This window comes from Sapajus apella, unplaced genomic scaffold (genome assembly GCF_009761245.1).
Source record: "Sapajus apella isolate SASKATOON/1434 unplaced genomic scaffold, GSC_monkey_1.0 scaffold119, whole genome shotgun sequence".
NCBI lineage: Eukaryota > Metazoa > Chordata > Mammalia > Primates > Cebidae > Sapajus > Sapajus apella.
The window spans coordinates 785,839-799,396 of NW_022437059.1; the positions used below are offsets into that span (position 1 = coordinate 785,839).

The following is a 13,558-nucleotide window of genomic DNA, read 5'->3' on the forward strand; positions in this document are numbered from 1 at the left end:
AAAAAAAAAAAAAAAAAAAAAAAAAAAAAAAAAAAAAAAAAACCTGCTCTCTTTCTCCCTAATCCAGTCTCCACCTGCCCCTCCCCCAGAAGACCCAAATTCCAAATGACTGAGAAAGTAAGAGGCTACTAATCTCTCCTTCCTCTGAATCTCTGAAGGAAGAAGACATATGTCTTCCAGTCTCCCTGAAGCACAATTTTTTTGAGTTTGAATTCTCCAATATTTCTCCCACATAATATGTAATTGAATCATTATCTTCCAGCGATAAAATCAGGTCCTGGGAGGAAATTTTAAATTTACACAGGAAATGGGAGTCAGTCAAGGTCACTTTGTCCAGTTCTTCCACCTCCTTATTACTCCTTCCTGCCCCATGTCCTGGAAGGCCAGGTGACGGCATATGATAGGGAGCTGTAATAAATGCAGAGGGTGCTACTTCCAGCTTTTTCTAGTAAATGTGGAATAGCATTTACTTCTATTCCACAAAGTGGCTCTACACTATACTCCTTTCAACTGCGCCTAAACACTGTTTCTCTTAAAATATTTAGGTCAAGCCAGATAAATGGATTCTTTTAGGAAAAGCCCTGATTAATCTCTCTAATTATTTGCTTTCTCTGGGCAGCATAGATACTAAGCTACAAATTCCTTTGTGTTTGAGATCCTCAGAGCTTCTCGAGGCCATGTGTTCTTGGAGATGATTTCCAAGAGTGAAGATGGGGTGGGAAGATTGGGCGTCCTAAAAGGTCCCAACTCAGCCCCTCTGGTGAGAAATGACAAAGCAGCAAGAGAATCTTTTAAAAAGATTGGCCTCAGGTCTTGGGTCGGAAGGAGGAAGGCAGACGGAAATGGAACCGAGGTTGCTCTGCACTTCACTGCCCCAGAACCCAGACTGGACAAAAGGTTCTTCCACCACCCTATTTACGTTGTTGAGCAGCCCTCCCAGCCCAGCACCTTCAGTTCTGTCTCCACCTATTTTCAAGTCAACACCCTCATCTTCCAACCCAGTTGGATAGCCCTACTTGGCTTCAAGGAGCCGAGTGAAGCAAAGACCAGTGCTCTCAGGTGACTTTCTCCAAACTGCCTCTCCCAGCCATAGCTGTGGACAGCCAGTGGGAAACTATTCACCAGCTCCCGCTGGAAGGAGAGGCCTGGGCCAGGAGCCTGAGTAACCCTGCAGCTAGATTTCAACGGATTTCTCCCTTGGATCAGCTTCCCAAGCAGTGACCCAGACGGCCAGAAAAGGCCCCATCCTGAGTGGGGACCACCACAGGGAATCACAAGCAGGCTTCCTTGCTCCCTGCCCCCGACTCTGCTGGGGGAAAAATGCGGCACCTGGCTAAAGTGAAATGGGACTGTGACTCCTACCTGTGCCGACCGGGGGGTGGGGGGCGGGGCTGAGAGGTGAAACATCGCCCAAACCAGTGAGGTCTCCTCTTGCTGGTCAGTCCTCGTGGCTCTAGACCCTCGCTTAAGTCTCCCCCTCCCGCCCGTGAGTCCGGCTTTCCCCGGGCCCCTCTGCGCAGTGTATGGGGTTATTTTTACTTTCGGTTATCTAGCTTTATGAAGACTCCACACCACTCATACAGCTAGATAACCAAAGATAACAACCAACCCCGCCTCCTGGCTGCCGTCGCCGCCTCTTCCACGCAGCCTCCCGGCCGCCGCCGCCGCCGCCGCCAGCACCTCAGCAGCCTCCCGGTCGCCCGCCAGTGGGAGTTGGAGAGAAGGGACACGGGTGGAGTTGGGGGGGAGGGTGAAGAGAGAAATGAAGTCCAAGACAAAACAACAACAAAAACCTCAGACACGGGGACACAGACACGGCAGAGACTGAAAAAGGCATGGAAAGGACGCGATCTCCGGTGGCGTCGAAGTCCAGGAGTTGACCCCGACCCAGACCCAAAAAGCTTCTAGTGCCCCAGTTCTCCGATTCAGGCCAGGAGCAAGAGTTCCGCTGGTGCCCGTGGAGTGGACGCGTGGCTTTTCGTGCCACCCGGGAAGACCGCAGGGACCGAGGCAGAGGCCTCCTCAGCCTCGCCGGGTCTCCACTGCCCTCCTCTGGAAGACCGAGGGCACATCCGACAGCCGGAGCCCTGGCCTTCCGCGGAGCCCGAGCCCGGCGAGGGGTGGAAATGGGGAGCGGCCGGGCCGGCCGGACCACGTCGCCAACTCACTAGGACAGTGGACGCGAAGCGGAGCCCATGCAGGGGAAAGAACTGGATCCAAGCGGCCGACTAAAAGGGGAAACGGGCAGGCAAACCCTAGAGATGTCCTAATAGGAAACAGGGAAATCCCTGCGACCCAAAGAGAGAGGGTAGCCTGTGGGGGGCGGGTGGGGACGGCCCAGAGACTCCCAAGCGAGTCCTTGGAGGAGAGGAGGAAAGGACAGAGACCACACCCGGGAAGAGATCCGGGAGAGCATCCGCGAGAGGGGCGGAGGGGAGGAAAGCAGAGGGCGGTCGGGCAGGTGAGCAGAGCCCCGGAGAAACGGCTTTGTGCGAAGAGGACCAGAGATCACCCAGGGTTGTGAAAATGGCCGGGGGTTCGAGGCGAGAGGTGACCTAGGGGTGCGTAGGGGGTGCGATCGGGAACGGGAAATCGCAGCCCCGAAGAGGGTGGGGGCTCGGCCGGCCCCTCGTGGCGGACGCGCCGGCACGCCGGATTCCGAGGCGCTCGCTCACCTCGTGCCCCACGCTTAGCCAGGCCACTTACATCGAGCCCAGGGTGCCCATCCATGCTCTTCCGCGCGGTCCTCCCGGCCAGTGCCCATGGAGCGCCAGGGCCCCTAGTCCCAGACGCCGGCGTTCAGCGGGCGCCGGACGGAGGAGCCCGCCCAGCTCTTAGACTCCGCCGAGCCTAGGCGAGCAGGGTGGAGCGAGTCTCACCTCCCCGCTCCCTCCTTTGCCTCTACCGCGGCTCTGGCCCCGGCGCGCTCCGGCTCCGGACTTTTCATTCATCCTTTCACACTCCCTCTCCAGGCCATCCTCTGATTGGCTCTACCGCATCTGACGTCACCGCCTCGTTCCCCGCCGGCCCCGCCCCTCCCCCTTCCCGGGCCGGCCCGGGAGCGCAATTGGGGCGCCCCTCCCCCCCGGAGAATGGGGATGGGGGTACTACTACGTCTCTGCGCTGATTCTCAGCCTCACGCTGCCTCACACACCCGAGACCCGCCTGCCACCTCCAATCCTTGCCATTTGTGGTTTTGATCTCCAACCTCACTCATTTTGTAGGTTCTACATTTTCCATTTTGGCCCTAGGTATGCTGCACCAACACGAGGGCGCACAGATGGAAAAGAGGTCAGGTGAAAGCCCCTCAGAAAGAACCAGATGACTGCAGACTCTACTCCTACCTGCCTCCTCCCATCAGAATATTCTTTGTGCTTCTCGGGTACCCATGCTTAGCATACTGTGGGCCTAATCTTTTAGAATGGGCAGGAACCCCTCTTGCTGCTTTTCAACTCAAAACAATGAGGGAAAGAGTCTGGAAGTTTGGGATTCCTGTGGGGAGAGCGGGGCTGAGCCTCCTTTTCTGCCTTGCAGAAACTGGAATATCTCTTGAATGTGTTCGCAGAACCAAAGTTACAGGTAAGGGAAGCTAGGGTGAGGATTCCAGCTGGCATCAGTCAGGGCAAGACCCACAGATTTTCACCGAGCGTGGAGGCCCTTGCTAGCACTTTCGTGCCCTTTTCCAACAAGGTGAGAGTTCCACCTCTGGCCCGCGGTCCTGCTCCAGCTGTCTGGAGAGCTGGGGTTATGGAAGGAGGATCGCCCTCCAGCAAGGTTCTGTCTAGGACTTTCTGGACCTGGCTCCTTATCTGACACAGCGCGACATTCCTGTCTCGGCCTCTCTGCGCTGGGAATCAGGGCCCAATAATGCCTTGTCTCAACCTTGAGAGGTAACTGAACCCCGCTGCCCTGTAGAGCTCACAGAACGAGCTGTGGGCCCCTACCTGAGCTCTGCCAGGGAGCAATTCGAATTCCTGGTCCCAAGGCACCCCACACTTGTACCCAATCTACTCTCCACCGCCTTACTAAAAAAATAAAAATAAAAATAAAATGAAACTATGACTCAGATAGCTGGAGCCTGTCAGCCAGATGGGCCAGCTCCTATAACCAGGGATCCTTGAACACTAGGCCACCAGGGGTGTGCTCCAGGGGATGACCAGTTTTGTCATCAGGCCCCATCAGATTGTTTTATATGCCTGTCTGCACAGCCCAGGACAAAGCCAAGCCTGAAAGCTGTTCTTGGTTAGATGCAAGCCTATGGCCAATCAATTTAATTTGGTGCTTCCCCCAAAGATTGGAGAATATCTGAATAATTACTTCAATTGATGTTGGCAACATGACTACGGAGTGGGGGGCAGTTTGGAATAAGATAAAGCCTGGGAGCCGGATGTTTTCCTGCCAGGATGATAGCATGAGGCTGAAGGAAACAATCTAACTTCCCCAGGCATTCGCACTACTGGGCTTGGCATAGCTTCTTCCTTCTGTCAGTTGCCATGGGTTTTCAAGGCCCTTACCTAAGTGAAAGGCTTTCTAGATGCTTCCACAGTGTCAAATTTTCACCCTTCCAGAACAGGGAACACACCAGCCAATGATGAGGAGGGAAGGAAAGAGACAGAGATGGTGTCCACTCCCTATTTGGTTTCCTCCTGCCCCTCCCAGGTGCTCCTACAGTTTAGAATGAAGCACTGAAGCACCCGGGAGCAGAGCCTTGGGGTCTACTGTCTCTGCAGCAGAGTTGCAACAAACAAAAAACCAAAACCAACCAAACAAAAAAAGAACCCCTCTCAAACAGTCTCACAGATAGACCTACCTCCTGGTGTGCTGCTAAAGGCATTCCCTAAATGTTTACCCCATCCAGCCAGGAAAAGCTATAGGCTTTCCAGCCATTCCCCTCCATGGCTACAAATCCCCTCAAAGATTTCTCTTGAAACCGTGTCATACCCATTTCTAAGATGCTTAATGCCCTCCAGACATTCCAGCAATTCTAGCTAGGGCCTATGCCTCTCCAAACAAACTGCCAACTCCCCCTACAGATAACTCCGCATTTGCCCTTCCACAAGATCCCTTAAAAGCACCTTAAGCAAACCTTCCTCCCAATCCACCCTCCCCTCACCAGCACCTGGGAGGCTGGGGCCAGAAGGGAAGAGTGGGCTGTTCTGCTAGCTAAAACTCTCCCTTTTCTCCTCTGTTACCAATTTCCAACCCAGTTCCCTGTCCTCTGTGGGGCCCAAGCTTATCACCACGATCCCTTATCCTGGCCCGGGCTGACCAAACAGTAGGCAAGAGGCAACTGGAACAACATGAACCTTCCTTCTCTTTCAGCCACTGCTGTATTTTTATTGGAGGCAGAGAACAGAAAGGTTTTTTTGCCCATCAGAGGCTCCCCCACCCCACCTCTGTTGGCCAAATTCAGACTCAGCTGGACATCCTCAAAAACCAAGGTCAAGAGAGAAATGGTTACATTTAGATGCCTTCTGAAAATATATCTAAATTTCTCCAAGTAGCTTGTTAAACAGCAAGATCCCTCTGCTTCTTAGTGAGGCTTTGGGTTCTACACAGATAGTTCAGCCCAAACAGAGTGTCCAAATGCAGGGAGGAGAGACTCCCAACAAAGGAAAACAGAGATTAGTCTAAATTGTCCTGGCGCTACCCACATAAATCCCCACTTCTGTCAAGGTTGCTGATGAAGTAAGTTTTTGTTTGGTTTTGTCTGGGTGTGCTCGGCAACCCCGTCTTCTCCCACTCCTGCTCAAGGATAAAGGTGAGTAGGGCATCTGTCTTTATTCCAATGGAGAAAGAGCTATCAGCCATGAAAGAAGCAGAAAACTCCCACCATCATGTTAACTGGGATTGGTTTGAATACCATTGTTCCAGTTTCAAAACAGAAACTACTTGGAGGGTGGCAAATGAGACAGTCTCTCCAGAGCAGGGGGCAATGTCACACATATTCTTGTCCATGGTAGCTAACACTTTACTAAAGCATAGTGGGCGCCCAGTAATTGATCAATTAATAGAGATCTGTGTACCTCGAATGTGCATTTGCCATCAGGCAGACTGAGGGCATTAGGGGTAGGGAGCGAGGGTCTTGGTAAGTTGTGTGTTCTATGGGATCTGTGGGGGAGGGGGAGGGGAGAGTTGTGTCTATTGTGTTGTGTGTTCCTGACTATTTGATAGCTCCTTTGACCAGAGGAGATCCTTCTACTAGATACAGCAGGCCTAGAAGAGTGTAACAGCTGGAGTAAAATGGGTTCCGTGGGTGCCCTTTGGGCTTGGCCCAGCAGCCTCAGTGTCCCTGAGAAGGTCTCAGTTGGAGTAGAGCCCTCTGATTCCGGCACACCGCACAGTCAGCTGGAGCCTTCTACAGCGCGATGGACTGCAGACCCCACCCTGAGTCCTTCCAGGGAATTTCTAGGGGCTGTGGGGAAAGCACATCGATTCCCTGGAGCTGATGTGAGTCCGTAAGTGTCTCCATTGGCTTAGGGGCCCCCATTTTTTGCCATTGCCCATCCCCACCCCCATCCCTTATAGCCCTGATGCCCACCTATTGTCTGTGTGCCTGAAGAGGCCCATGTGGAGAAAAACATGGCCTGAATTATGCTCTCTGGATGCAGCTCTTGGACAGATCTTTATAATTCAGGCTCCAAAATACATTTTGGCAGTCAAGCACTTTCTTGAAAGAGTCAGGTAATTAAATAAAAAGCATATATTTTTTCTTTGTTTCAATTACCAGTTTAATTTGCCTTGAAGACACAGATGAAAGCTGCATTGAGGAGAGGGTGGATTCAGATATTTATTTGTCTTATAAGTGCATCATTATGAACAATATCATACTTTTTTTTTGCTATAGAAATCTGCGTTGTCTATGGGATAGTGACAAATAAAAGCCAGAAATAGCAGTAAAAAATACTAAGGTGTGTGAAAAATAATGTCTGTTCAGATGGGCAGAAAAGGTTGGAGGTGTGGAAAATAATCTTGAGGATTCTGTTCCTAGGGATGCCATTCTTCTTCCTAGAGAGAGCAGTATTTTCCTCCCACTGAGGGGCTAGCTTGAGAATTCCTTGGGCCTGTGTAAGCACTGCCTTCCTTGCCTGTTCCCAGTTCTGTTCTTGAGCCCACACATTGCTCACTTGCCTGAGAGTGCTATGGTGTCCAGGAGGTGAGAACAAGGTGGCAGAGATGGTAGAGGGTTGGCTGGTTCATACAGATTGAGCCCTTTCTACAAGACCCTCAACCATCAGCAAATGGCCTACTTAAAGGGCATAAACATGAATATGCAAGGGTGTTGCGTATCTCTCTCTCTCTCTCTCTCTCTCTCTCTCACACACACACACACACACACACACTCTCTCTCTCTCTCTGTCTCTCAAATTTACCAGCTCAGACCAATGCAGTGACAAATCCACAGATACTCCCAGCAGGACCACCTCCCAGTGCTTGCAGCTGTATACTCCGGAGCACATATCACTCACAGTTAAGTTCCTTGGGTCCCCATTCACCATAACCCGCACTGCTCTTCTTTCTCACCTCTGTCACCCAGGTACGAGTATCTCTGTTCCCTTCCCCAATCAACCATCTCTCCCCGGGTCAGTTGGTCACCAACTCTGCCCTGAGGAGCCTATGGGAGAAGGGGAAAGAGTTCCCTGTATCCCCAGTGCCTTTCCTCTCTATTATAGAACTGAAGCAGGGTGGCCTATCATTGACTATGTAGGCCTAACTACAGTTGGAGCAGACCCAAAATCAGGGGCTGAAAGCTGGAAGAGGTGGGGAGTGGCGTAGAGGGGTACAGAGCACGGGAGGAAACATAGGTGAGACAGGGCCAGTTTCCCCCCACCCACTCCACATCAGAAACAATAAATAAGAAAATAAATACCCCAGAAGCCATAGGTGGCCACCTACGATGACACCAGAAACAAATGAGGCGGCTCCTTCTTGGATGCCCAGCTCCTGTCAAGGAGAATGCAAAGGTTAAAGTCCTTTGAGAAGCCCAGCCTTCTTTCCCTGACGACCCCAGCCTTCCTGTCACTCTCTCGGCCACTCTTTTTCTCCTAGCCTTGCATCTTCAGAACCTGGACTGGCTACGTCCCCTCTTAATCGCCAGGCTTGAGGCTGCACAGGAGGATAGTGAGAAAAGCCTGGACATGCAGGCAGCGCTCCCTGCCTGGGCCTCTCAGCTCCGTCTCGCCTGGGCAACTCTAACCCAGCCTTATCCTCACGATCTCTCATCTCCATCCAAAACCTTTGGGCCCAGGGGTCTGGCCCACTCTAAACAGGCTGTGGAGCTCTCAGACTTAAATCTAAGGAAGTCATCTCCTGCCCAAAGGACACTATCTCCTTGCAGATTCCTGCTGCCTGGGGTCTTTGGGAGAGCATGCTTAGGACAGGATGAAGGTGCTAGGGTTAGGGATATATTTTTGACTGTCTGGATCTAACGCACTGTAAACTGTGAAGTGCTGTGCACATTTACAATATCCTCAGTGATGGTATCTCTCTAGCTTTCTCTACTCATCTCTGTCATGACCTGTCCACCTATCACCCATCCATGAATATCTCTCAAGGTCCTGCAGTGATCAGTTTTCTCCCTCTCTTTTTCACACACACAAAAGGTGTGAAGACGAAGCATTTATTTTTGATTAGTGTTGGATATGAATCTAGTCTCAGTATGTTACAGTCTTATCTTCCCAGAATTTTGCTTTCAGGTTAAATTACGATTTGGGGGAGTGGCATGTATACTGCAGGTGACCTAGCTCCTAAGGTACTATGATGAGTGTTCTACATGTATATGTTTGTGTGTTTGTGTGTGGGTTGGGGGAAGTTGGTGAATTCTTCCATCTCAAACTCAATTCCACAACTAATTTATTTTTAAGTCAGGAAGATAGCCTAATTTTTTTTTTATGTCAGGAAGATAGCCTACCTAAATGTAGGAAATTAGAAAAAAGGGGGGCTACAGAGCAGGGACAAGCCTTACATCCAAGTCTGATTTCTAGGAGGGGTGCTTTGAATACCACCCCCACTTCTAACACTCACAAATACTCACTTGACTCCCATCCTCCGCTCTGCCAGCCCATCCATTTCATAAAGGGATGCCTCAGTCTGAAATTATCTTCATACCAAAGAAGGGGCTACCCCCACCCCACATCAATTTGGTGACATGCTAGAAAACAGAGGCAAGGACAGTTAGGGGGCCTCTGGCTCCTCCCTCCACCCTAATCAATGAGAGTTCTGGGTCCCTGGGGCAGTTGTCCCCCTCAGCACGGATCTCTGCCCTGCAACCCCCCAACAAAGCATACACAATGCCTAGGGGAACATGGTGATGAAGAACACAGCCCAGCAGGCATGGAACATGTGTGTGCATGTATGATGGCTGGCAGCCTCAGCCTCTCCCAGCAATCTGGCCTCTGGGGTTCCAGGAATAGCTTGCTCCGCTCCAGCCTCCATTACCCCACAATGGCCCCAATCCTGTCTCCCAGAAAGCACAGTGTGGGTGGGGGACTAGAGGCAGCAAACGTGCCTTCTTTCTATATCTCCTGGCCTTCCTTAGGAAGAGAAAACACACAAAACAAAACACACACACACAAACCCTCCATTAGATGGGTGTGAAAAGGGTGTTGGAGTAGGGCTCTCTCCCCTTCTAGACCCTAAGCATTTTCCCCAACATCTCACTTGCCTCTAGGTTCCCCTCAGCCCCTTTGCCACCTACCAGCTCACAGAAAAGGAGGGAAAGGGGAAATTAAATGAATCTAAATCCTATAAAATATTTTTGGATATTTCCCAGTTCTGGTTTCCACCTTTCTTTCTTGGGGGGAAATCTGGCTCCTTTCCCCCCATGTCCCAAGCCCCCCAGACTTGGTCCTCCCCTAAAAGCTGAAGTCACTAGGTTAGACAGGAATAAGAGCCAGATGGAGGGAACAAGGTCAGGAGTCCAAACACAGAACCATTTTTTCCCTCCTTCCCCTCTCCACTACAGTCTCCTTCCTGCCTCTCCTCTCTCTGGTGCAAGCATTAAGATGTTGGCCATGTCTGCTGGAGAGAAGGGAGGGGCAGATTAATAGGATCAGTAGCACCGTGACCCTAAAGCCCCCCCACAATCCCATTGACAAACTTAGTGAGCTGTCTCCAGCCGGCATGGGCTGGGGGAAGGAGGGGAACCAGGAGCCACTCTGGGGCGGGTGGGTACAGCCACTGCCTTGGGCTCAGCGATAGGTGCCCAGGAGGCAGGAGGTGCTAGCCTTGCTGCCAGCCCCTCTTCACACATGACTCATCCATTCTGGGGACCCCCTAAATCTTTTATCAGCCTTTTCTTTCTGTGATGATGGCACCAGCCTCCATTAGCCAGTAGGTAAAGTAGAAAGGTTAGGGCGTCCTGACTGATTTGATGGGATCTCTTCTCACTCCCAGCCCAGAGGTCTGAGGGGGCTGGGATCCTCGCTGGACCCGAATGGGCACTTACCAGGCTTCTGTGAGGAGGAGAGACTGTTCGGGTGGCCCCTGCGGCTGGACTGCCTTTCTCCCCCCGGCTCCTAGCCTCTTGTGGAGTGGAGGATGCAGCTCCGATGACGTAGCATCTGTCTATCCATTCAGGAATTTCGTTTGCCTCTCTCTTTCTTTCTCTTGCTGCTCTCCCTGGAAAGGCAGCGAAAAGGGGGTGCTGCCCCTCTCTGGAGACACTACCACCACCACCACCAAAATAACAACCCACTCTGACAAAGCCCCTCCTTCTTCCTTCCAATGCCTGTGTGGCCAGGGGTCTTTGTCACCTCCACTCTGCTTGCCACCTCCCCTACTGCCTTTTCTAACCTGAGGCAGGAAGAAGGGGCTAAGGGAAGCTATTGTTCCTCCAGGCCACCCTCGTCCCCCAGGGAAGCAAGAGAAAGGGTGTGATGGAAAGACTCCGTCCCTAGTCTCTGAGTTTTAATTCGCTTTGGAACTTGAGAGAGCGATTAAGTGGTGTGTGGAGGGTGAGGCGCAGAGGTGATGAGGAGCCATGGGAAGGTGACACAGTTTGCCATTTGAAGGCTCGGGGCGTCCCAGTCCCCCCTTCCTAGGCCTCGCCTCGATTCCTATCTCGGTCAGCTTAACTAATCACAAATCCTGATCTTAGTTGTGAAGGAGACAGTGACAATCAGAAGGTGAAGGCTGAGAGCTGGTGGGGGGGGGGAGCATCTTGCGGGGAGAGGAAGGCCAGCACTTGGAAGTCTAGACGAGAGGAGAGACGGGGTGGGACCACAGAGTCAAAGTGGGAGATAAATTATCTTTTTCTTAGAGGAGGGAGAGCAATTTGGGGGGTTGGTTTCCAGGGCTGGGATCCCGATATTTGGTGGAAGCTGGGGCCCAGAACGGTACAATGCTCGGGTCTCTTTTCTCTCTCTAACCCCCACCCTCAGCCCCTCCCTTTTTCTCCCTCCCACTCTTCCTGGCCTGCATGGGAACTCGGTCTGAGCTCGACGTGACAGACAGCAGGCCTGCATGCTAATGAAGTTTGTCTCAAGTTCATTGTCAAAGCCCCCCCTTCCCCACGGCCCCCTCCCCTCCTCTCTCATACACAAATCTCCCTCCAACTTTTGTCCCACAGACCTGGAGGCCACTTGAGTCTCTGCTGGCTCCTCTCTCTCACCCTCCCCCCTGCCTTTAGTCCCCCCTCTCCTAACCACCTCCCTCAACTGGGGGCGGGTGGGGGGGGCTCTCTTCTCCCTGGTGCCTTCCCAGCCACCTTCTGGCCTGGCGATCCCCAAGCTCTGAATGAGGGATTCTGAGGGCTAAGGTCAGAGTCTATAGCCCTGGTCCTTCTTTCCCCACCTCAAAGTAGGGAGACTTGAGAGGGGCGAGAGAAGGCAACAGACTCTCCCCACTCGATGCTCCCTGCCCCTCAGTTCTCAGTCCTGTCCCGACCCTGTCCCCCCATTCCAGCCCCGCTCCCCTCCCCCATTCCTCCCATTATGATTATTTTGCTCTCCCCTTGATTACATCTGCTTCACTAGCTCAGAAATAAAGATCCTTTGAGACTAATTTTGCACCCCCCCAACTCCCCACCCCTTCCCTCCCCTTCTCTCTAGACCAGGGCTCCCGTTAGCTCCTTTCTCACCGGCTGGAAGACATTGAGTTCCTTGTCTAGGGAGCTGGGGGGTTGATGGGAGGGGGTGCCAGTGGAATGGGGGGGGTCTCTCCAGCTCTGGGACGTGTCCAGCAATCCAAACCTGTCCTTCTTTTGTTCCTACAAATCTCTTCAGACTGTCACCACCCTCTGGAGTCTGCCTTTCTCCCAGTAACCAGGGGATAAGGGAGGAAGGGGAGGAGGATCCTGAACTCACCCCACCCCTCAATTCCAGGGAAAGGAGGGAGGGGGAGAAAAGGGAGAAAAAAATTTAAATCCCCCCCTCATTAGCCAGAAAGGAAGCAAAAGGGGATAATTATAATTAAAAGCAGACAGCTGTGGATTGCATCTTTTATGTTCCTCCAAGCTTCCTCCCCACTTCTGCCACCATCACCCAAAAATTTGCACAGCCCCTTGTGGATCTTCCCCCTGGTTTCCTTCGAGCGGTGAGTGTGCCAGGAGACTAAGGCAAGAGGGGCAGGTTTGGGGAAGGGGACTCCACTTCCTCCTCCGTAGACAGCACCTTCTGAAACATTCCGTAGGCCTAAGAGATGGGGGCTTTCTGTTCTTACCCACCAGCCTGTACCCCAAAGTGTAGGCTTGTAGAAGGTGAGGGAATCCTGGTGATAATAACTAATTCAATAATTTGGGGAAGCCTGAATTTCCTAAAAATAGCAGTAGCATTCATAATGACATTAATATTAAGAATTAAATAAAACCTAGAATGTTTTCTCATTCGGGCATGTCTCTCCTCCTCTGGAGTAGCTTCCAAACACAGGAGGGGTAGCTGAACGTCTGAAGAGCTGCGGTCTGTAAGGGAGTGTGTTCTAACAAAGGGAGGCTCATAGGTTTAGAGTGTACATAAAATGCACACATGCACATACATTTATATCCATGATTTTGGGGGTGGTGTTGCTAGGCCTAGCTCTGCTATCCTATGTATTTATAGAACTTGATCATAGGCCAGAACAGCAGGGTAATTATAGCATTATTAGCATATATGCAAATCAGGTAACCTATATACGCTGAATGGAGGCAGATTATTATTTATTTCTCTCCCCCTTTCTCCTTCCCTCGTATCAGCTCTGGCTCCTTAGAGCTGCACACCAGTAATTATCTGACATTATAAGAGGGGGTTGTAGCCCTGGAGGAGGGGGCTGAAGGGAGTAGGACAGGAAAAAAAACCTAGGGGCGGGAGGGTTTTATCTCATTTTACTCAACGTTATTCTGGGAAGAGTGGGGAGGAGCTCAGTGAGAAGCCTTTGAATTAACAAAGGCTAATTCCAGCGGGGTGGGGGGGCAGGAGGGGAGAGACAGAGACCTGAAAACAGAGACAGATGAAGCCAGAAAACCTTCGAAGCAATGACAGGGACTAGAGGGACAGAGCCGCAGTTCACAGAGAGTGGGGGAGCCAGAGATGGAGTCACAAACTCACAGAGCGCCAGGCACAGGGAATTCAGATCTGGCGAG

General features: G+C 51.8%; 1 protein-coding gene across 9 annotated transcripts in view; it reads right to left on the reverse strand.

Moving 5' to 3' along the window:
• The window catches only part of LOC116538337 (protein CROC-4-like), a 26,544-nt gene extending 14,935 nt beyond the window's left edge, over positions 1-11,609 (reverse strand). For 2 of the 9 annotated variants that reach the window (XR_004263604.1, XM_032260643.1), the window contains exon 1: positions 2,707-2,917. Coding sequence is in view for 1 of the 9 variants with exons in the window: in XM_032260643.1 (XP_032116534.1) it covers positions 2,707-2,726 (20 nt within the window). In the remaining 8 variants the exon portion in view is untranslated. Of the gene's footprint in view, positions 1-2,706; positions 3,016-7,870; positions 7,945-10,447; positions 11,307-11,571 lie in introns of those variants that run through there. The other 7 variants (XR_004263607.1, XR_004263606.1, XR_004263609.1 and 4 more) reach the window with 7 other exon arrangements.
• Between the last annotated feature and the right edge of the window lie 1,949 nt (positions 11,610-13,558).